This window comes from Humulus lupulus, chromosome 8, assembly GCF_963169125.1.
Source record: "Humulus lupulus chromosome 8, drHumLupu1.1, whole genome shotgun sequence".
NCBI lineage: Eukaryota > Viridiplantae > Streptophyta > Magnoliopsida > Rosales > Cannabaceae > Humulus > Humulus lupulus.
In genome coordinates this window covers 6,052,600-6,077,024 of record NC_084800.1, presented here as the reverse complement: position 1 = coordinate 6,077,024, position 24,425 = coordinate 6,052,600, and the positions used below count along the sequence as shown (strand labels likewise).

General features: G+C 31.8%; 2 protein-coding genes across 2 annotated transcripts; one reads left to right on the top strand and one right to left on the bottom strand.

The window, feature by feature from the left end:
- Window positions 1-331: 331 nt before the first annotated feature.
- Window positions 332-2,853, top strand: LOC133794330 (uncharacterized). The gene is made up of 4 exons (XM_062231541.1): window positions 332-796; window positions 1,385-1,829; window positions 1,930-2,045; window positions 2,225-2,853. The coding sequence occupies exons 1-4, from the start codon at window positions 418-420 to the stop codon at window positions 2,638-2,640; spliced, it is 1,356 nt and encodes a 451-aa protein (XP_062087525.1). The 5' UTR covers window positions 332-417; the 3' UTR covers window positions 2,641-2,853.
- A 346-nt stretch (window positions 2,854-3,199) lies between these two features.
- On the bottom strand, window positions 3,200-5,699 carry LOC133794331 (auxin-responsive protein IAA27-like). Its single transcript, XM_062231542.1, has 5 exons — window positions 4,877-5,699; window positions 4,227-4,456; window positions 3,921-4,062; window positions 3,675-3,736; window positions 3,200-3,572 (listed from the first exon to the last, which is right to left on the bottom strand). The coding sequence occupies exons 1-5, from the start codon at window positions 5,407-5,409 to the stop codon at window positions 3,532-3,534; spliced, it is 1,008 nt and encodes a 335-aa protein (XP_062087526.1). The 5' UTR covers window positions 5,410-5,699; the 3' UTR covers window positions 3,200-3,531.
- Between the last annotated feature and the right edge of the window lie 18,726 nt (window positions 5,700-24,425).

The window sequence follows — 24,425 nt, the reverse complement described above, 5'->3', positions numbered from 1 at the left end:
AATTAATATAAAAAAAAAAAGAAAAAAAAAAAAAAGATTTAAGTCAATGAATAATTATTTCTACATGTGAATTAACTCAAGGTAAAAAATGTGTAAAATAATTCAAATTTAGCTTATCCATTGAAAATTTATTTTTACTATTTTTGTCTAAATTTTAGAAATTTGAATGAGTGCTCACTACTTTTTTCTTTAATGACCTAGGCTCATACTTTCACACTCGATCTTTTTTTTTTCAAAATACTAATACTCAGAAGAAAAAAAAAAAAGAATCCATGAATAATCTCAATATTAAAGAAAACATCAAATAAAAATAATTATAATAAAAAGATATCCTCAAATATAAATAAATAAAAAATCGATTGAGTGAAGTAGAGTGTAGTAGTTTGAGATCCCAAATATTAATCTTGCTGGAACCAAATGCCGGTTACTCACTCGCATCGCCCCCCTAGTCCAACCCAATCAGCCAAAATGCTGGAGCGGGTCCTCTCCTCCCGCCGAGCGGCGCCGCAAAGTGACGAAGTAGCTAACGACGACGATGCAGCAACCGCAGACGAGTCCAAGACTAAGAAGCACCTCCCTTTTTTCTTCTTCATCACCCGTCTCATCAATTACTTCCGAATCGGACCCCTTTGGCCTTGCGTTGCCGCGCTCTTTTTGGTCCTCTTCTTGATTTTCTCCATCGTCTTCCAGACTCGCAGCCTCGTTTGCGTTTCTCCTCACGACCCCGTCTATCGATCCGGTTTCTTCGGCTTCGATGCTCTTGAATCCGACTTTGGATCCCTCGGCGTGCCCTGGTGTAAGTCTTGCTCAGATCTAATTTTATGGGGCTAAATTATTGTCTCATTTTTGGGCTTTTTTTTTTAGTATCAATGGTTGTGATTGAAACTTGGAAAATTACTGGGAAATCAAGTTCGAACTTTTAATCTTCAGGGGTTACATTTTATGGGGTTTTCATAGGTTTACAAAAAGTATAGGTTAGCTAAGTTAACAAATCGAAGGGCTACTATTTATTGATTTTGATTCTCTGAGTTTCTCACAAATGAATGGTTGAAGTGAGTAATTTTGGGAATTTGGCTGATTAATAAGAAAACTCAAGAGATAATTCAATTGAAAAAGATTTTTAATTTACTGTTAGTTTCCACTACATTAGATGCGTACTGTGTAATTTGAGGTTATGTCATTGTTGATCTAAATGTTAGCAATCTGGTGAGTGGTGATTTTTTCCCCTTATATGTATTTAGTAAAATAATTTCTCAATATTTGCGTTGAGATAATTTATTTGAGGTTATATGGATTTTGTATTTGTTTTAAGCTAAGTTGAACTGTGTAACATTTTGAATTCTTGAGTTGTCGTTGATTCTTATATTCTTATCCTTGGCAAAAGGCAGATCGAAACATGGAAAAACGGTTGAATGGACATCGAAGGATCTAATCAAGGGCTTGGAAGAGTTTGTACCAATCTATGAAACTCGACCAATTAAAAACAATATGTACGGGATGGGTTTTGACCACAGTTTTGGTCTTTGGTTCATTGCTCGGTGGCTGAAGCCAGATCTTATGATTGAGAGTGGTGCTTTTAAGGGACACTCCACTTGGGTTTTGCGACAAGCAATGCCTGAAACACCTATTATTTCTATTACGCCTCGGCATCCAGAGAAGTATCTAAAGAAAGGGCCTGCATATGTTGATGGAAACTGTACATACTTTGCTGGAAAGGACTTTGTAGACTTTGGAAGCATTGATTGGAAAAAAGTGATGAAGAAACATGGGATCATTGATTTCACCCAAGTTCTTATTTTCTTTGATGATCATCAAAATGAACTTAAAAGGTAGTCACCGTACCTCAATACAGTATGTTCCTTTCATTCAGCACTGCTTCTCCTTTAGAATTGCTCAGTATCTCTTCATATCTTGTGCTTTGATTAACAGAATACAACAGGCTTTGGCAGCTGGATTCCGGCATCTAGTCTTTGAGGATAACTATGATACTGGAACGGGAGATCATTATTCCTTGAGGCAAATATGCGATCAGTCCTATATAAGAGGTTCATGCCTCCCCGTATTGTGTTTGCTTTTGCAACTTTTTCAGTCTTTAGAAACAATAATGCTTTATTTAGATTGCATGTGCAATATAAATGTTGGTATGATTTTTTGTATTGCGGGCTTTATTATTTACTCTTATCAGTTTTACTGATAATCAAGGTTATGTGCAATAATGCTTCAGGAGGTGGCCATAGCTGTTATAAAGACAGTGACGAAGCTAGGATCAGGTCAAAAAGAAAGAAGTTCTGGGAAAAAGCAGTGGATATAGAAGAACTTTGTGGACCAGGTGAAGCATGGTGGGGTGTTAGAGGATACACGAGGGATAATTTCAACCACAGCAACAAGCTGATTTCCTATGAAGAACATTTTCAGAACAGTAGGATTGTGGAATCGATGCTGGATGTTTATTGGGAGCTTCCTCCTGTGGCTGGTCCTTCTCTCACTCACCAAACTCGATATGACCCTGCTCGTTCACCACCTCCTATCGTTGAAGATGGTCGCTATGGTTTATTCCAGCGCCTTGGATTAACCAGACTTGATAGGTCTGTTTTCAATGGATACACTCAGATGGTTTACCTCGAGATATCCAGACAGTAATTTTTGTCTTTTGGAGCTGTCTGGATGAAGAGTCGTTTAGTTTTCAGTAGTGTGTTGATATTACGTGCGCATTTTTTTCTATTTTCTTTTCATTTACTTAGCAATTTAGCCTGGTCGATTTCTTCGACCTTTTATTTCTTTTATTTTTCTTTTCAATTTTCAAAACTAAAAATGGGAACGTATGCTGTTCTATATCATTGTAACTTTTATCAACCATGTTGTCGTTACAGCTGTTTATGGTTTCACCTTAACTAGTAGAGTTTGACTTTTGAGTATTAACAAAACTTGGCATTCTAATTGCTGTATAGCACTTTTTGTTTATTTAAAATCATTTACATGAAATTCAAATTGGGTTTCAGGGATCAATATTGTTGTAGATGTATTGTATTACACGCACGATTATGCATGAACAGTGTGAATTTTGGTGATTCGGTGAGAAAAGAGTTATAACATTATGACTTTCAACACAAGGGTGGTATCTATCCCAAAATTCCTTGTCATATTCAACAAGTAGCATCAAAATTAATCACTATGGACCAAAAGGAGAAACACCCCAAAATTAATGCCTATGGACCCAAAGATATTAATACTATATATTTCTCTTTCAGAAGCACAGAGTTCTGGAAGCAGCAAAGTGTTACATTTACACACTAAACAGAGTTTATGAAGCAGATACAATAAATGAAAATAACAGCAAAAACAAACGTATATAATATATGGTATCTCCAGTGAAATCCTTCAAGCTGTGAAAATTCTCAAAGTGCACAAAATACACAAAATCTAACATAGTGACAAACATATGTAACATTCTCTCACAGGCACCCAGCTTAGAATCCAAGTAGGGGTTAGCAGCCATGGAGAATGCCGTCTTGTCCTGCCGGTGTTTTGTGCTTAGCAGCTTCGGTTCTTGCACTTCTCCATGGCCCTTGGAGCTGCAGCCAAAGAAACAAAAAAAAATGTTGGATCAATTTTAAAAGATAATGTATGAACAAAAAAAACATGAGATGTTGAAGCAGGCATTTTAGGATAAATACCTAGTCCAATAGCTTCGGAACCTTTCATAATCCTCAATCGTCTACATGTATCAGTAAACATCCTGTTGAAAAACAAATGGAAAATTTAGATCAAAATATCTAATGGTTGGACTTCAACCAAAAATATCATGGTCTAATATAGCCTACTCTACAAGGCAGATACTCTGAGTCTTAGCCAAGAATTACACAAACAAATTGTCAAAAGATGATTTCAAGCAAAACACAAAAAGGGGAAGAAACACTTACTCCCAAGGGACATCACCAACCAGCATCCAGTCCCCATCCTTGTCTTCATAAGTAACCACATATTCAGAACCATGGAGAAGATCCATTAAACGGCTCTCAGTTAGACCGTTTCGCTCTGGAAGTCCAGGAGAACTGCACTGCCCTGTATCAGCCATTAGAAGTTCGAGTTAATGATAAGAAACTCACCCTCTAATACTGTGTATATACAGAACAAACTGGAGACTTTAAACTAACCAAAAACAGTTGCTTTAAAATCTTAACATATATATATAGAGATAGATAGAGAGAAAGAGGGAGAGGGGTTACCGATTGTAAAGCAGCTGAACATCTTCTCAAGAGCCAAGGAGAGTTCCAGATAGTTAGTACAGGTTTTAAGGTCGACCTTCCGTAGGTACGGAGCACCGTCCATGCTGACCTTAACATAAAGACATCCCAAGCCAGATTTTTCCTCAGTGTCTTCATTAGTTTTGGCCAAGTTAGAAGCCATGGTGTTCTTTCGAAATGATCGGATTGGTGGCCATCCTACCACTTGTGCCCTGTTACAAAATATGGTTTTATGCTCAACAGTCAGCTTGATTCGTAAATTTCAACACAAAGACAAGACTTCGTATGGAAATATGTAAAAATTCAATGCCAACGACAACTTGGTAAAGATTTCATACTCAGTACTACGACTTTCTAATCAAAACAATACAAGTACATCAAAGGGAACAGCATAAAATTAATTACTATTTAAACGAGAAAATCAACAACAGTACATACATGGAGTAAAATAAACTAACATCACAGTATACATGTCACCTTCCTTATATGAATATAGTAAGGAGAAGCAACACAATATGAAAACACAATAAAACTCCCACCTATTTCTTTCGTTATTTGCTAATTTTTTCGGCACAAAAACCTGTCAAGACTAAAGAGAAACGATTAAAAATGAGCAGAGTGGGTGGAATTACTTGGCAGCAGGAGCACTGTTGTGGTCAGCAGCTTGTGGCTTCTTCTCTTGTGCTGACTTCGGAACAACCTCTTTGGTGGTTGGTGTAGAAGAGCATGACTGCTGGTTCTCCAAACCACCACGAGGTTTCCCTCCATGCCCACCTCCAGTAAAAGGAAAAACAGCTCCTTTCCCCAAATCAGCCTCAGATCCATTAGAGACAGAGAAAACCCATTTGTCAGAGGAGCCATTAATGGTGTCAGAGAAACCTCTCTTAACACCAGACTCAAAGTTCTTTGACACGTTTGGAGAATACCCATTATGCTTTTCCTCCAAATCTTTGCCAAAAAGAGAGACCCCAAATCCCAGTTTCCTTTCAGGAGACTGGGAACCAGGCAAGCCGAGCCTTAGCTCAGTCTCTTTGAGGTTACAAGCAGAGCTCTTCTCATCCGAAAGAGTAGAAGAAGAAGACGACGACGAAAGCTTGTCAGAGCTTTTTTCCATGGTAGAAGGCTCTGTTAAGCCTATGTAATCATGTTCATGTGGCGTAGGCATCAAAATGACCTCAAATGGAATGCCCTCAAAAAAAGTAATAATAAAGCTTCAAAGTTCAAAGCAGCTGAGGAATCGAAGAAGAAGAAGAACAACAACAAAAGTAGCTTATTCAGAAGTGAGAAACAGAGATACCCAGAGAGAGAGAGAGAGAGAGAGAAAGACTAGTACAGTAGGCACTATGATTTGCACTATGCTCTAATTTAGAACTGTTTTTTGTTTTCAATATATATAATCTTTTGATTGATACAGAAAAGAACCTTCTTTGGCCAATCTATAGCTTACAACTCTTTCCTATTTTTTTCTCATTTGAAAAAAACAAATAAAAATAACAACAACTCATTAAGTTCTTTTTTGGCTACTACAATAATAACCCTTTTCCCTGGGGTCTTCTGGTTAATGATGTTAACTAATTATGTATAAATATATAATAAAAAATACATCGTACTGTAACTGTATTTATTTATTTATTTTTCAATGAAAAAAAAATAGAGAAAAAAGAAGAAGAAGAAGAAGAAGAAGGATATTGGGCAATAGCACCGACAAGTCACAGAGTATTCCCCGGCAAAACTTTTAGATACTGTTCCCATATCGCTATTACTTTAATACACAAACACTAAACTATTACATCCTTTTCCCCACGCCCCTTCTTACCTTTCTTCAAGTATTTGAAAAAAAAAAACTAAGAAAGTGATTAGACGAGAAGGAACAACAACTGTTGTTTTTCTTTCTTTCTTTCTTTCCCAAGTACTTTTATTCAGTTTGTGATTTAAAATAAGTATTTTTATTTAATGAAATGGTCAGAGTTATTTGAGTAAATTAATGAAGAAGGGGTTAGTAAGGGGTGAATCTTGAGTTTCACCACGCCCGTATCTGTGGGTAATAATTGTGTGATTCAAAAGTGGGAAGGCGTGCGAGTCATCTGATCTGATCTGACGGTGTAAGACAACCTCACGGTTTTGGTCTCTAAAACTCAACTGTGCGGTGGTTGGGAGACATAACGGCGTTCTCTACTATCTACCAAATTAACCATCATTGCCTCATTGACTTCTTTCACTCCAGTCGTACACCGTTTTAACGCTTACCGTCAAAGTCTTCTCCCCAAACCCAAAAGTTTTACTCAAACTTGAATCCAAACCCCTTTTTTGTCTTTTTAACTTTTAATCTTGACTGGATGGAATCTACTAACGTCGTTTAAATAATAACAACGGTAAATAGCATCTACCTCAACTTACACCCTATCCAAAATTATTTTGGTGGAATTTATTAGATTCCCAAATTTAAGATTTCATATCACTTCTCTACTTAAATCACTTTTTTTTTCATCCAATAACTTTACTTTTTTTTTTTTATATATATATAGATAAATGCCACATATCTCATAAAATTATAGGGAATATTTTACATAAATAGATATTATTTATAAACTTTTTTTTTTTCCAAAGTAGATAAAAACTACCATTTAATAAGTTTTGGTAGAAATTTGTTTAAAATTGACTGAAATTTAATTAAATTAGATCAATAATATTTAGTTATTCAAAATAAATTTAATTAACTTAAATTTATTTCATTTTGCTCCAATACAAAATAACAATGTAAAATGACATATGTATAAATACACAATCTAACCATTTTAAATACTATTATTTAAATACATTAAAATGATAATATTTACATATTTGATCTGATTTTATTTTTTTAAAATCAATTTACGTTCAAATAATCTAAAATAAATTTTGACTAAAACTTGTTAAATTATATTTTTATTTATTTGAAAAAAAAATGTTTATTAAATAATAACTAATGTTTATTTTTCAAACTTTTTCATGTGTATCACTAAGTTATGTGCATGACACGTGACATTCAACGGCCAATAAATAGAAAAGGGGATTTAGGAATTGCCGTGATAGCAAATTATAAATTTAGAAATCTAAATGATAAAGAAATTAGTTTGGGGACCTAAACTATATGATCAGAAAAAGTTGGGGATCAAAGAAAGAAAAAAAATTATAAAGAAGGTAACTGGACAAAAAAATTCAATTTAAATATAATACAGTATTATCATACAGCTCATAAAAGAGGTCATAAACTATTATAAATTTATAACTTTTGTAATTAGTCTTTAAAAAGTCATTTTTTAAAAAATAATCATAAAAAAAATTTGACTTAATTTTTTCCAATTAGTTTCAAATACCAAAGAAGGGCTCGATCGTTCGAAAGAGATATAATATTTTATTTTATTTGTTAGAAAATAAGAAAATAATAGAATCGATTTTTTAGATAATAAGTCATATATAGCTAGTAAAAGATGCGCTGAAAATAATTTCAGCTTTTACTAAAAAAGAAAAAATATATAATTTTAATCTTATAGAGCTTTCAAGATTGTCGTTCACTGCCACTGATGACGTAAGTTCAAAATCATTTCATAATTACAAATTTAATGAACAATTTCCTACATTAAAGTAATTTAAATATCAGAAAAAGCTTATAATATTGGGATCAGAACAGAAAAGCAACACCTTTTGTGCACAAAATTTAAAATCCTTAAAAACCCAAGAAGAATTCTTTAGGCTTTAAATATGTTTTCTTTCATCATATATAAAAAAACGCAGTACATTGCATCACTTAAAGAGCCACCCCACTCATACCATTCGATTACAAATTGATATGTACATATCTTTGGAAAATGACTTATTATTTTATAATCATTTTGAATTTTGACATAGTTTTAATAATTTTCTACAAAATAACTCCACTGACATTTCAGATAATTAATCTGAATTTTTAGACATAGACCGTTTTGTGAAATATTATCAAAAGTAAATTAGGATACAAAATAATTTTAAAAAAGATGTTATTTTCACTAATTAATCTATTTTTATAATATATATAAAAATAATTGATGAAAATTGCTTCATTTTTTTAAGTCACCCCATTTTCTTAATAGTTAGGTTATTATTATATATATAGTCCATCCCATTGTCTTAATAGTAGCTTATTATTTCCACAATATCATAATGTGAGGGTTGAACATTGGAGCTCTTTTAGGTTGGATTTTTCTTCTTCTATTTTTTTTTTTCTTTTGAAGTATTATATATAAAGTATATCTCAACCGCACTGCGCATAATCTCCACGTATAAGATGCTGTCACATGCACCGAGATGAGCTAGTGATCATCAGCTTGACACATACATACATAAATATATATATATATATTTATATATGACCAATAACGTTCAAAGCAAATCCCATGCTAAGCATGCTTTATTAATCATAATCTCACCTATTGATTTGGTATCATCTAAATTATATATATACTATATAACCACTATCAAATTAAGCTAGTTTGGGCCAAGATTTGGGTATCATTTTTTGTGCAAAGAAAATATCATGCCCTACCATTCAAATATATATGTATATGTATCATGCCCTAATGTGAAAGGAGAAAGCAGCCAAAAGGCTTAGAATAATTTTTATTTTTTACAATAAAAAATTAGATCCGCGCTGCTGGTCCACGAGTTAAGAGATATCAAAGTATTTGTTTGGCATGATATTAATAAAATATAAAATAATTAAGAGTAAACCTCTAAAAAAATAAAATAAGAAGAATTAGCGGCAGTACCGATACATATAATATTATATTGGTCACACATCGAATTAATGACATATAAATATATACATATTTGGTAAATGATGGTGTATAGTATAGGTTTTTAGAATATTAGGTAAATTTTTAAGAAATTCTGGATAGTTTATAAAGTCGAAAATAATGATTAAACTGTCAAATTTTATACGCGTACACAAAAAAACAGACACGCATGTAATATACAGTTTAGACCCTGATTTCGGTACTATAATTTATTTGGAATTTCTTGAAAATTGTAGGATATTCTATATAGCTATAATGTAAAAAGTTGTATATTTTTTTTTTAGATTATATCTATTCAGGTACCCAAAATAAAAAAAGAATGAACCGATGTTGCAAAAAAAAAAGAATGTAGTCGCTACCATATTTATATTTATCTTTATATAATTAAGTAAGTTTTTGAGAGTTGTCTATTAAGTTTTAATCGGTACCAATTAATTAGGTATGTATACTGTGTGGGAATTAATCTTTTTAAAAATGCATCCTACTTTTTTGCATCGTGGATCAGGCATCAACACATGTAGTACGGCCTTGGTAATATTGTCAAGAAACAAGAATCTTCTTTATTTGACATCTAAATTTTCATATAATAAAAAATTAGAGGGAGTGTGATAAATAACGACAATATATATATTTAAGACACTAAAATATAAATATATATTCATATGAAACTCTCTGAACTACGTACTAGAAAATATTTGGGAATTTTCTTTTCTTTTTGGTTTTTTTCAATATATAAAAAAAAAACCAACGAAACTACTTTAAAATAGAAAGAACCTGATCTGGTGAAAAAATGATAAAGCTATAGCTGTTCCTGTTTGTGACAACTTATAGCTTTGAAATACTTAATGATGATTCGATGAATGTTGTTTGAATTCAGAGTTGCTACAAAATCTCAATTTTCTTAAATCAACCGCACGATATATTTAGTTAAAACTTCTATATATATATATGACATGGTATGAACCATCCATGCACACGTGGAAGGCACGTGAAGTTCATCACTAACTATCTACTTGATTAGTTAGTCTTAATAAATAATCGTATATTCTCGATGAAAAGGGTCTGTTTGGACGCAATAATACAAATGTTGATCGATGTATAATGTATATATATATATATCTTATCTTTTTTTGGCCGGCCATATTGTTCGAGTTGTAGTACTTTAATACATATATATGCTTTGAATATATATATATCTTTAAGTAATAATTGTGGTTCTCTTTCAAACGATGCTTTATTTTTAAGGGCATTAGCAAATAAATTGACTTGAGTACGAGCCATATAGTGTCCCAGTTTGCTCCCCACGCCACCCCAAAAGTTTACATATATTTATCGTTACTTTTAATTAGTGAGAACAAAAAAACCCTGGCTCTCTCTAAATATAAATGGATAAATCTATGTAAATATATGTGTATATATTTATGTATATATATATATATGTAAAAGCCATTTAGCTAGTGCTAGTGGAAGTGCTAGTGCTAGTGCAATTCTTACGCACTTGATCTGATCTAATTAAAACTTTTTGAGTACGATACACACAAACACATGACATGCTATATATGAGAGGAAATCTTTTAACCATAGCTTTAATTTGCTCTCCAATCATAACGCTTCACATATTCATAGATGTTCGGTTACTATTTATCCATTAATATTCATCACCATCTTTTTTTCATATCATGCATGCATATTTATATATGCTTAAATAGCTATAGTTAATTCGATGATTCGATCTCATATTCTATGACTTGATTGTTAGTTACAATTGTCCGTACAGAAGCACACAACAAAATAATCATGGATCAATCAACTCAAGAAAAAGATTGATATACAGCATATTTATATTTAATATATGTGTATTAATTGAGCGTTTGGATTTGAGAATAAAGTCATTCCTCTATTTAGCTTCTCTCTTCTTTTTTTTTATTTACTTTATATAATTTTATGTTCAACAAGGCATGATGATCTAAACTTATTGTCTTCATTGGACTAAACTTACGAAACTATGAACTAGCTTGTCAAATTATGACCTTGTTTTTTCTTGCATTTAATTATTAGACCACATTTAATTTAAATATTTATTATATCCATAATTTTGAACTTAATTGATTAATTTATCAACGAGTGAATACCGGCCTTGGCCTTTATAAATCAAACCTTTTTCAATTCACAAAAGGGTTCTCATGAATTCATCTTTCATTTCGCAAAAGAAGAATGAAGAAGTGATGGTTCAATATTTGTCTTAAGTGATCAAACACATGCATGCTACATAGTAAGAAGCAATAACATGATCTTAGCATATATATATATATAAATGTATATATATATGGAATATATATCTTTCGTTACTTATTATTATTATTATTAGTAGCCGCTTTATTTGACTACTTGCAATTAAGGGGTAGCATCCACCATTAAAGTGGGTCCACGTGGCAGTGTTCTTTATCACAAGATGATGAGTTACAAATTTTTATTTATAAGGAACTCTTTCATTTTTTTTAACTTTTTTTTTTGAGGGAAGATGGGGACTAAGTGGGGGTCATTCTCAGCTAAAAACATAGTAGCCAAATAGATATGATTTTACTTAGTTAATAAAAATATAATCTTCTTGTATTGCCCAGCTATAGCTTTTTCTTCGTCTTAATCATATGATTAAAGTGTGATGTTACTTGTGGGGGTAACTGGGGTCCAATTGCCGCGCACCATTGCTACAGCAAATTCTACCACTTGCAACTAGATAAGCAATACTTACCCTTTTTATTTTTCATTTAGAACCAAAAACAAAAAAAGAAAAGGAAAAAAAGAGAGAGATTCAAATGGTTCCCCAATTCTAATATTCTCTTTTCTTTTTTCTTCTTTAAATTCTCCTATATTCCTTTCCAATTAATTCTAAGTTTGTCACGTTGTAATAAACATTCCTACTTTTGGGTTAAAAAAAAGAAAGAAAGAAAGAAAGAAAGAAGAAAAAGAAGAAGAATAGGAGGCTTAGTCAATTAATAAAAGCAACTTAATCGTACTTGCCACCAAAAAGAATAATAGTATCGCTTTCGGATAATGTATAAATATATTTTTATATACATGTATATATAATTAAGAGCAATAATATCATTTTCGGATCCCCTAAAAAAATCTGTTTCGGATATATAATGTCTATATATAATTAAGAGTGATAAATTCATGTGTATATTTTTATTTGGATATAATTTAGAGGCTATATAATATAAGAGGCTCGATTAAATTCTAAGCCTTTTTTTTCTTCCTTTCATATATTGCACTAAAAAGAATATATAAGATAAACAGTAAAAAATAATATAACCGAACCTTTAAGAAAATTAAAAATATCAATATAGATTCTAATAAGTAAATAATGGTGTATATATAGGAATTTTTTGATAGGAACATTTTTTATTTTTGATATTTGAAAATATTATAATCTAATTTTTTTTTGTAAGATGAGGAACATTCAAGTTATAATAGATATTCTATCTTTTAAAAAAATTCAAATAATTTATTCTGTCTATATCTTGATATTATTAGTGATATTATATATATATATATTAATTGGAGTCAACTAATTAATCTCCTAAGTCTGCATCTTGAATCAATCCATTGAATTACACATTATTAAGTTGGGAAAAGGCGAAATAATAATAATAATATATATACAACGCGGTTTCATCCATTTGGCAAACTAAGCATATGCAAAATTTTGTTTAATTTATAATAAATTCCTTTATTATTAGATCTAAGGCCTTTATTTGAATTATCATTAAAATAATTCATTCTCCTTATTAAAATCATAAAAATTAAAAACTAAAGCCTAAAAAATGTTAAGCCGGTCCTCTATATTGGTTATATATATAATATAGTACGTAGCCAAAGTCCATATGAAATAATTTGATCATTTTTTTGACCTACAGGATTAATTTTATTATAAATGCTCGTTCTTACTTTGAAGAGTCTGCTCAACTGATCCTAGACCGCTATTATATAAATCTATTTATATATATATATATATTAGCAAAGAAATTCAATATATATTTTTTTTTACAAAATTGAATATTTATTATTGATTAAAGTCTTTCGGGGTAAATTATAAAATCTAGATTTAGATATATATATATATATACTAGGTAGAATAAGTTTGTTTATTTTAAAGTTGTAAAAATTATATATAATATATAATAGAATGAATTATAGTTCTATAGTGTATATAAATATTTATATCAATAATGTCTACATATATGATATTTAAACACAACGTTGACATATATATATTTACATGGCTACATGACATATATATATAAAATACAATAATATTTAAAAAGAAATTAATAATAGTATACATGCATAATCATTATTATAAAATATCTGAAAAATATTATATTTTAATTTATTTAATTATTTATTTATTTAATTTTATTTAAATTTAAGTCATATTTACAATTTACCGTTAAATTTAAGAATATTCTAATAAATATAAAAATATTATATTAAAATTAACAAAAAATAAATAAAAAATTGTTAAAAACAAAAATTTCTGTTAACAACAACACATATTATATAGAAGAGATATAGGTAAGTTTAATCCCAAAATATATATATATATAATCGCTCATAAATGTATATAAAAAGTTATTGCCTATAATTATGGCGTAGTTATGCAATTTAATTTGGTGGAGGCATAAAGAGTCTACGTTATCACGTGAAATAGGAGACTGAATTGGTCACAGGAAGCCAATCAAATAATTTGGTGAAAGACATAAGTATAGATGAGTATTAAGTGATCCATCAATTGAGATCATATATATATAAAAGAATGTCGAACAAAAACATTCCACAAACCACAACACACGGTTCCAATGGAATAACACACCCTTTTCTCATTAATACATATATTAGCTATATGTACAAGGACAATGATGGAAACCTATATATATATACTCATCAATCCCCCTCATATATATAACAGGTAGTTATGCCCACAAAACAGTTGTCACGTAGTTGGCTGTTGCTTTACACTCTGATGAAAACTATTAATATGATGATGATTCATATATATATATATATAGGATATTATTATGTGTGTGTATATGTATGTATAAATACGTGGATATATATACAGATATATATCATATCAGTTGTCAAAGAATACAGTACTATATGTCGCCCACCCATCTATATGATCTTTTTCAATCTTTATTATCTCTTACTCTTAATATGCAACTTTTTTCAATATCTAAGGGTTAGAATATTATATACATGAAACTTGACGACTTATAATAATGACTTTACCACTTAAATGTTCCCCAAATGGACCTCACATCACGCACGCGCCAAACCCTAATTGGCTACGAATCTTTTAAAATTATATTAGTATGACCATTGACCACAGTTTCTCTTTACCTTAATATAAGTAGTCATAGTCAATGTGCTACTCCAAAAAATTTGAAGGAAACAAAAAAAATTAAAAATTAAGGACGTGAAGCTTCAAACCCACTATTCTTTCCTCTCGAAAGACGCGTGGTGATCATTACAAAAAGTGAAAAGAGACACTAAATTATTATTAGTATACAACTAAATATATATGTCATAACACGTACGGTACTATTATGACAGAGATATTAATTACATAACAGAGATATTAATGTTACAATTTACTACACGTATTTACTAGTAAAATCATAACGAGCGTTTTATAATATATATATATGTGAAAAAAAATAAGTAAATGAAGTAAAATGATATCGAGTATATTATATATATATATGATACAAGTTTTTTCATATAGTATATCATAATGTGTCATAATTCATATAATTGAGTGAATGTCCATCAAAATAAGGTGGCTTTTCATGATGTCGGTCGATCCATGCCAATACTTACATCAACTTCGTAATTTTTCAATATATATAGGAGAATTATTACGTGTCAAAAAAATTGAAATTGCAGAGGCTGACACAGAGGAAAAAGATACTGCTGATGTAGAATGCAATGATACGTGAATGAAGCAATCCCAAAGAAGATTTTATTGTTACATTGTTTTGCCAATTCTATTATGTAATGATTTGTAATATTCCCTTCTATGTACACGTGTCTCTCATTCTATGGGTTTGTTTTATACCCGTTGTAATTCCTCTGCTATATGATGAGAAAGCATCTGCTCATAATTGTTGAGCTGATTTAATCATTACTGTGTATATTTCTATAATTTGTCTTGGTATCAGAGCAACACAGGCCGTTGGCCATGTCGACCGGCGAGAGTTAGACTCCATCAAACCAGCCGGAGAAGACCGGTCCTGGAACTGTCAACAATGCTCCTGGAGGATCGAATGTACAACAGAGTTTTGCAGGACCTGCTACAACATCTCTAATGATGACTCCCTTTAGTAACACACTGAGTCAACCCTTCTCACTCAAACTCGACAGGAACAATTTTCCATTGTGGAAGACGATGGTCTCCACCATCATTCGAGGTCATCGCTTAGATGGATACCTCCAAGGATTAAGAGCTTGTCCATCACAATTTCTCACCATTGAGAAAACTACAGAAGAAGGAATCGAGTTTTCAGAACAGGTTACAAACCCTGAGTATGAATCTTGGATAGTCCATGACCAACTCCTCATGGGGTGGTTATATGGTTCAGTGATTGAGGGCATTGCCTCTGAAGTCATGGGTTGCAGCACTGCTGCTCAACTTTGGACAACGCTCGAGGATCTATACGGAGCTCACTCTCGTGCAAACATGGACGATCTAAGAACAAAAATCCAAATTACAAGAAAAGGTGCCACCTCCATGACCGATTATCTCAAGCAAAAACAGATCTGGGCCGATTCTCTTGCATTGGCAGGGGAACCATATCCTGAAAAACATCTTAATGCTAATGTCCTCTCAGGTTTGGATATAGAATATTTATCCATTGTTTGTTTACTTGAATCCTGTCCTCATCTTACATGGCAGGAACTACAAGGCTCTCTTCTTCGCTTCGATAGTAAACTGGAGCGTTTGCATTCTGTCAAACAACTCCAGCAAACTCCTCAACTCATCAGGAGCTCTATTCGCAAATCTGGCACAGAAACCTTTTAATCCAGGTTCACCCAGATCTCAAGGATCGAACTACAACCCAGGTCGAGGTACTGGATCTCACATTAATCAATCGAGGGGCAGAGGTTACCTAGGAAGGGGAGGAAGGTCTGGTCGTGGGTCTAGACCAACCTGCCAAGTCTATGGCAAGTATGGGCATGCTGCATCTATTTGCTACAATAGATACAATGAATCATACATGGGACAGCCACCACAAACAAAACAAACTCATAGAAAAGACACACAACAACAGATGACAGCTCTTATTGCAACACCACAGATGCTTACTGATGAAAGCTGGTATGCGGATAGTGGGGCGACAAATCACCTGACTGCTGATGGTGATAAGTTGTCTAACAAATCAGACTATGGTGGTAAGGAACAAGTTATTGTAGGTGATGGTAGGAAATTATCTATTCAGTCTACTGGTACTGGTTCAATTAACATTTCTGCAACAAATAGATTGTTATTAAAAGACATGCTTCATGTCCCTACTATTACTAAGAACCTTATAAGTGTTTCGAAATTAACACATGACAATCAAGTTTCCATTTAATTTTTTCCTGGTTTTTGTTGTGTGAAGGACCTGCAAACAGGGAAAGTGGTGCTGGAAGGAACACTTAAAGAAGGCCTTTACCAACTCAGCTCCTCTTCCTCACATTCATCATCATCTCAGTCATATCAACCCAGTTTCTACTCTGCTGTCTCAACACAATTCCAGTCCAGCAATCAACTTAGTGTTTCCCTAAAGGATACCTAGCATAGGCGCCTAGGTCATCCCTCTATTTCAGTTTTAAATCAAGTGTTAAAAGTGTCTAATGTAAAACACACAGTCAATGAAAAACAAACTTTTTGTGATGCTTGCCAATTTGGGAAATCACATGCTTTACCCTTTAAAAATTCTCAATCTGGAGCTAACAATGTGCTTGATTTGATACACACAGATCTATGGGGACCAGCCCCTGTGGCTTCCCACATTAATTTCAGATATTATATTCATTTTGTTGATGATTATAGTCGATACACTTGGCTATTTCCTCTTAAACAGAAATCTGATACACTTGCAACTTTTATTCAATTCAAAGCACTTGCTGAGAATCAATTTGAAAGAAAAATCAAACAACTTAGAACTGATTGGGGTGGAGAATACCAAGCTTTTACACAGTTAGTGACTGAAAATGGCATTATGTTTAATCATTCTTGCCCTCACACTTCTGAACAAAATGGTAGGGCTGAGAGAAAACATAGGCACATAGTTGAAATGGGTCTTACTTTACTTGCACAAGCTAAAATGCCTTTAAAATACTGGTCTGAAGCCTTCCAAACTGCTGTGTATCTCATAAACCGATTTCCAACACCTCTTCTCTCTCACAAGTCACCTTATGAAGTGTTGTTTTCAAAAGTTCCCGATTATACATTTCTAAAAGTCTTTGGCACAGCGTGTTTTCCCTGTTTAAGGCCCTATCAAAGTCACAAATTTCAATTTCACACTATAAAATGTGTGAATCTTGGGTATAGTGAGGTGCATAAAGGGTACAAATGCTTAAGTCCTCATGGGCGAATTTATCTGTCAAGACATGTTATATTCAATGAACTTGAATTCCCTTTTCATCATGGTTTTGCAAACATTCTTCAACCTGAAACAGAAATCACTCTCGATACACCTCACTCCTGGTTTACTCTTCCTGTACTTCCTCCTCAAACAGGTTCACACATCAATCATTCAAGTGTTTCTTCAGCATCACCTACCTGCTCTTCACCAATGACTCCGGTAAGTAATTCTCTTCCGTTAGTTGGTTCCCCAATATCTTCCTGTCCAACAGATATTGAACTCGAACCTCCATCACCTACTGTGTCTGCTGCATCTCCCTCTGCTACTGTGATTCCCGCAGCCACACACCCTATGATCACCCATGCTAAAGCTGGGATTTTTAAACCCAAGGTCTTTCTTGGCCAGGCACGTTTTTCCTTTTCAGATCATGAACCAGTCTCAGTTGCTGAGGCCCTTCGACATGAGGGGTGGAATGCCGCTATGGGAGATGAAATTGTTGCTTTGAAAAGGAACCGCACCTGGATTGTTGTTCCTCCACATCCTGATTACAATGTTGTTGGTTGTAAGTGGGTGTATAAAAAGAAGTGGAATGCCGATGGAAGCTTCCAAAGATTCAAGGCTCGCCTTGTTGCGAAAGGTTTTCACCAACGTCCTGGCATAGAATTTGGTGAGACCTTTAGTCCAGTAGTGAAAGCTGCAACAGTTCGAATCGTACTCACTTTGGCTGCTACATATGACTGGGAAGTAAGGCAAATCGACATCAATAATGCCTTCTTGAATGGGACACTAGATGAAGATGTGTATATGACACAATCTCAAGGTTTTGAGGTTCCTGGAAAAGAGCACTATGTGTGTAAACTTCAAAGATCAATCTATGGCCTCAAACAAGCACCTAGAGCTTGGTATGATCAACTTCGAACTACACTTCAGCAATGGCATTTTGAGAATTCAAAGGCTGATTCTTCCCTTTTTATGCTCAAGGAATCTAAATTTGTCATTATGGTGCTTGTAATACGTTGATGATATCATTATTACAGGGAATAACAAAGCTGAAGTTCACACTTTCATCACCAAACTCAACAATAATTTCTCTCTAAAAGACCTAGGACCCTTGCATTATTTCCTAGGTATAGAAGTATTGAGAGATGACACTGGTTTTCATCTGTCACAGGGTAAATATATTGGAGAACTGCTCCAAAAGGCAAAAATGGAACATGTGAAACCCTGTGTAACACCAATGGTTGCTGGAAAACCATTATCTATCTTAGATGGAGAACCACTTGTTCAGCCTACTGTCTACAGAAGCATTATAGGGGCCTTGCAGTACCTTAGCCATACCAGACCCGATATCTCTTTTGCAGTAAATAAGCTAAGTCAGTTTCTTAAAAGTCTTACTGTTGTGCACTGGAATGCTACTAAGAGGGTACTCAGGTATCTGAAAGGAACCATTCATCATGGTCTCCACATTTCTCCAAGTAATTCTCTCAATTTGGTTGGCTTCTCCGATGCCGATTGGGCGTGTTGTCCAGATGACAGAAAATCGGTTGCAGGGTACTGTGTGTACTTAGGAGATTCACTAATTTCGTGGTCCTCTAAGAAACAAACCGTGGTAGCACGCTCAAGCACAGAATTAGAGTATCGGGCGTTTGCCCAATTAGCTGCTGAACTGACTTGGCTGGAAGGATTACTGTGTGAAATGAAATTCAAACTTATGGCAACTCCTGTTATATGGTGTGATAACATGAGTGCAAGTGCATTTGTATCCAATCCTGTCTATCATGCTCGCACGAAACATGAGCTTGACATTCACTTTGTAAGAGACAAGGTTTTACAGAAGAAGTTAGAAATAAGATATGTGCCTTCACATGATCAAGTTACAAATTGTTTGACAAAGGGTCTATCACCAACACGTTTTCAATTTCTGATAAGAAAACTCAATGTAGTTCCAGCTCCATTTCGCTTGAGGGGTGGTGTCAAAGAAATTGAAATTGCAGAGGCTGACACAGAGGAAAAAGATGCTGCTGATGTAGAATGCAATGATGCGTGAATGAAGCAATCCCAAGGAGGATTTTATTGTTACATTGTTTTGCCAATTCTGTTATGTAATGATTTGTAATATTCCCTTCTATGTACACGTGTCTCTCCTTCTATGGGTTTGTTTTATACCCGTTGTAATTCCTCTGCTATATAATGAGAAAGTCTCTGCTCATAATTGTTGAGCTAATTCAATCATTACTGTGTATATTTCTATAATTTGTCTTTACGTGCAAATTTTGGAGCAAAAAAAATAAAATTATTATTACGTTGTACTGGTTTGTCGACCTAATTCTATCGAATTAGCATATGTCTAATGCATTATTCATTAAAGTTAAACAACAGTTATTTTAACAATTTTATAAAATGGCAAAACAATTGTTTCTAAAAAATAATATATTTATATATATATATATAGTTCAAATAATCAATCAACAACTTAAGCAATGTCATCTTATTGTACTACACTTCACAAGGTTTTTTCTGTTTAGAAACACACTTTATAAGTTAATCCTTGTTTTTCTCGAATATTTTAGATTTGCCTACGGCATATATAAATATTTACAGGTGACATTTAATTTTTCGTATAAATATCAAGTTGACATGACTAATAAATAATCCGCTTAATTAAAAAAAAATCTTAGATGATACATCGTACGTGTTCATATAGATACAAACACAACACCAATAATATATAAACGCATTCATTATCATTAACAATGAGATCAATGTGTTATCATTAATTAATTGCTTTGTCATAATTAATCATGTTGATCTGAATATATAATACAATCATACGAATAGTTACAATAATACAAGTATATAAATTTTGATTGTGTTTCTACTATTTTAACTTTTTTTTAAGGCACATAAAAGTTAGCATAATAATGATGTTGAGGTTTTAATTAAAACAAGTGGAGACTCTAGTTGGAAAAGTCTGTTAGTACTGTAGTTTTTAGTTTATAATCGAGATCTTTCAATATATATATAATTGCATGGTCATAGTTTATTTAAAATTTAAATAAAATTGTATTGATGATTTTTATTTTAAAATTGTGCTCATGATTTTTTCGAGCCGTTAAAAATTAATACCGAATTATTCATAGTGCCGTAAAGTGAGACTTCTGTTAAGTTTTATCCTATGTGGCTAACGAACTGCTAACTTGTTATTGTTACATCAGTGCTATGTGTATAATTTAAAATTAAAAAATATATATTTCTTATAAAATATTAAAATTCAAAATAATTCAAAAATTCAAAAAAATCTTTTTTCTTTTTAATTCTTTAAATATTATTTTTTAATAAATTCTTAACATATTAATCAAATAAAAAAATTTAATATTAAAAAAAATAAACTGAAACTCATCTATTTTTTTTGGAAAAATTAAATTATTTATTTTTAATAATGATGGAATTAATAGATTTTAAATTAGATTAGTTTAAGATTTGTAAAAAAAAAAGGATCATTTTCTTTTTTTTTTTAATATTTGATATTTTTTTCTAATTAATGTTTTAAGAATTTATTCATAAAAAATTATTCGTTTAAGAATTTAAAAGAAAAAAGAAATATTTTTTTGAGTTTTTGAAATATTTTTAATTTTAATATTTGAATAAATAGAATTTCTACCCCTAGAGCTATGACCACTATATCATTGTGCCCCTGAATAATTCAGGATGTTAAAAATTCTCTCTGAACTATGCACAATAGTGAAATATGAGACTTCTCTTATATCTTTTCCTAGGTGGCTTACAGATTGATGATATGGCACTACCATGTGTAAAATAATTAACAACTTTCCCCCCAAACTTTGACCACTACCAAATTGTGCAATTTTTATTAAAACTATTTTTTTTAAAAAAGAAAACCTATTTTTTCTTAAAAATAATAATTATATCCTTAAACTTAAAAGATTAATAAAATGAACAATACTAAAAGTTTCAAATTAATAAAATAAATTTTCAAATACTCAAAAATTAAAAATCTAATTAATAACAAATAACTTTTTTCTTTACTTTTTTTACAATATAAAATAAATATATATTAAAATAAAAATTAAAAATAAATCCTAAAACAAAGTTTGTTCCCCTTTGTCCTCCTCCTCTTAAATTAAAAGTTTTTTTATTTAAGCTATTCGTCATTCGTCATCCTCTTTAATTAAATATTTTTCTTTATTTTAGTATTTATTTTAAATTTTCATTCTAAAATATAATTATTTTATATTGTAAAAGAAAAGAAAAAGTAAAACTAAAAAAGAGTTATTTGTTATTAATTAAAATTTTAATTTCTTAAGGATTTGATTATTATTTTTAGAAAAAAATTATAATTTTTTTAAAAAAAAAATGTATTATTTGGTATCGGTCAAAGTTTAGGAGGCAAAGTTGCTAATTATTCTACACATGACAGTGTCACATCAACATACAAATTGCCACATCATCAATATGTTAGCCACCTAGGACGAAATCTCACAGAAGTCTCATATTTCACTAACATGCATAGTTTGGGGGGAATTTTTAACATCACAAATCATTCAGGGAGCACGATCATATAGTGGTCATAGTTCGAGGGGCGAAAATGCTATTTCTTCATAATATTTTATAAGAAATATATATCTTTAATTTTAAATTATACACATGACGCGAACGTGACAATGACAAGTCAACAATCCATTAGCCACATAGGATAAAACTTAATAGAAGTCCCACTTTACAACACTATGAATAGTTCGGGGGTTATTTTTAACGGCTTGAAAAAATCAGGGGGCACAATAATATATTGGTCATAGTTCAGGGGGCAGAAATCATAAATAGCCTTTTTTTATATGGTAGTGAAGAGTTACCACTTTTTTTAAGTGATATGGTGATTGGTGACCGCTGTGAAATTAGTTTTTATGCTTTTATATAGTGATGTGGTGGTAACCGATTACCAATATCGATTTTTTTTTAGTGATGTTGTGGTAACTAGTTGCCATTATCAAAGTAACATGTTACACTAATAACAATCACATTTAAAACCTAAATAAAAAACATGTTGCTTAACTTAGACCAATTGTGATGGTAACAACTTAGCCAAATCTAGACAGAAAAACAAAATCGATCGTATTACTAGCTGATTACTTAGCCAAATATGAAGAAAAAAAATTAGATCTTGAAAAAAAATGATTGTGAAAGTTGTTGACTGCCTTTTTCGCTTACAACTTACTTACGGGTGAGCATTTGACCCGTCAAACCCCCTGACCCGCAACCTGAAAACCTTGTTTTTGACAAAACCTGTCGAATTTGGGTTAAATCTGATTTGAACTCAACATGACTAGGGTCGGGTTTGGGTTTTGAATGTTCGGTGTTGTGGGTTCGAGTTTAGACCTGAAACCCAAATAGCATTAAAATTTATGAATTTTTGATTTTTTGGAATTTTTTATAGTGTAACAAAAAATGGTATTTTTGAAAAATTTGTACCAATGCCCATTTTTGGCACAAAGCCCAATTGGCCTAACCCAACCTGACCCCACCCAACTTGACCAAACCCGAAAGAGCTTAATTATTTCTCTAATGACTGCCACGTGTCCAATGATGAAATCACGGACAAGAAAAGTAATTAATTACTTACCTAGAATTGAAAAAAAAAAGATTTGGAAAAAGGAAAAACCTAGATTAAAAAAAAAATCAAATAAATTTGAAAACAATCAAGAAGAGGAAGTTGAAGAAGAAGAACCAAAGATGGTGTTGGGGGAGATTGGAGGACCCAATGAAGGAAAACATGAATGATCAAATTTTCTTATGCGTTTCCTAATAAAAAAGACAATATGGATGAAGCTAATGGCTTTTCATATTTTTTGTATCGTTTTTCCTTAAAAAAATTTAAATGAATTGATCTAATACTATTCCAATGTATGGTATAAATTTTGTGCCAAAAAATAAATTAATATTATATTTGGCATAATATTTATAATTGTGTTTCAATGTACAAGATGTAAATTATCTTAAAAGTCAAACAATAATTAATGCTAATTTAATATTTATTAAAAATATACAAAATTATTTTTTATTGTCTAAATTATGTACTCCAGTCTATTTTCTACTATGCATGAGCTCAAAAAGTTAGTAACTAATTATCAATTAAAAAACTATAATAATCAATGGTAATAGGATAAATAAAAAATGGTTATTTGCGGCGAAAATAACTAAGTTATTACATTTGTAACACTTAAGTACCAAAGTTTTATTTTTTGGCGGCAAAAATACATTCCGTTCATGTTTATATACAGTTTGATACAACCATCAATTCTCACTGCTAAGTTTGTCTGTAACACGTAGGCAAAAATACTAAATCAAAATGATGTTAGCGACGAAAGTACCCAATTTAAAAGATGTTTGCGACAAAAGTACCAAATTTAGGAGATATTTGCAGTGAAAGTAGCAAAGTTATTAGAAAATTTTATACCATATAGGTAGACTTAACGACGAAACATACAGTTACACTAAACTGTACCAAAACATAGACGAAATGTACTTTCACCGCAAAAAAAAAACTCGGTTACTTAAGTGCTACAAATACAATAATTTAGGTAATTTTGCCGCATATGTCCCAATAAAAAATGTAAAATTTATTGTTATGCCAAATTTGATCTAGGTTATATTTTATGCCAAATTGAACACAACTTTGAACATATACCAAATTTAACTTAAACTGTACTAAAAAATAT

Bases quoted from the DNA above. Each gene is read 5' to 3' on its own strand.
- LOC133794330 (XM_062231541.1), top strand. From the start codon at position 418: ATGCCGGTTACTCACTCGCATCGCCCCCCTAGTCCAACCCAATCAGCC. The intron at 797-1,384 runs GTAAGTCTTGCT...CCTTGGCAAAAG, and splicing joins ATCCCTCGGCGTGCCCTGGT to GCAGATCGAAACATGGAAAA. The intron at 2,046-2,224 runs GTTCATGCCTCC...ATAATGCTTCAG, and splicing joins CGATCAGTCCTATATAAGAG to GAGGTGGCCATAGCTGTTAT.
- LOC133794331 (XM_062231542.1), bottom strand. From the start codon at position 5,409: ATGCCTACGCCACATGAACATGATTACATAGGCTTAACAGAGCCTTCT. The intron at 3,737-3,920 runs GTAAGTGTTTCT...GTTTTTCAACAG, and splicing joins GTTGGTGATGTCCCTTGGGA to GATGTTTACTGATACATGTA. The intron at 3,573-3,674 runs GTATTTATCCTA...CTTTGGCTGCAG, and splicing joins TTCCGAAGCTATTGGACTAG to CTCCAAGGGCCATGGAGAAG.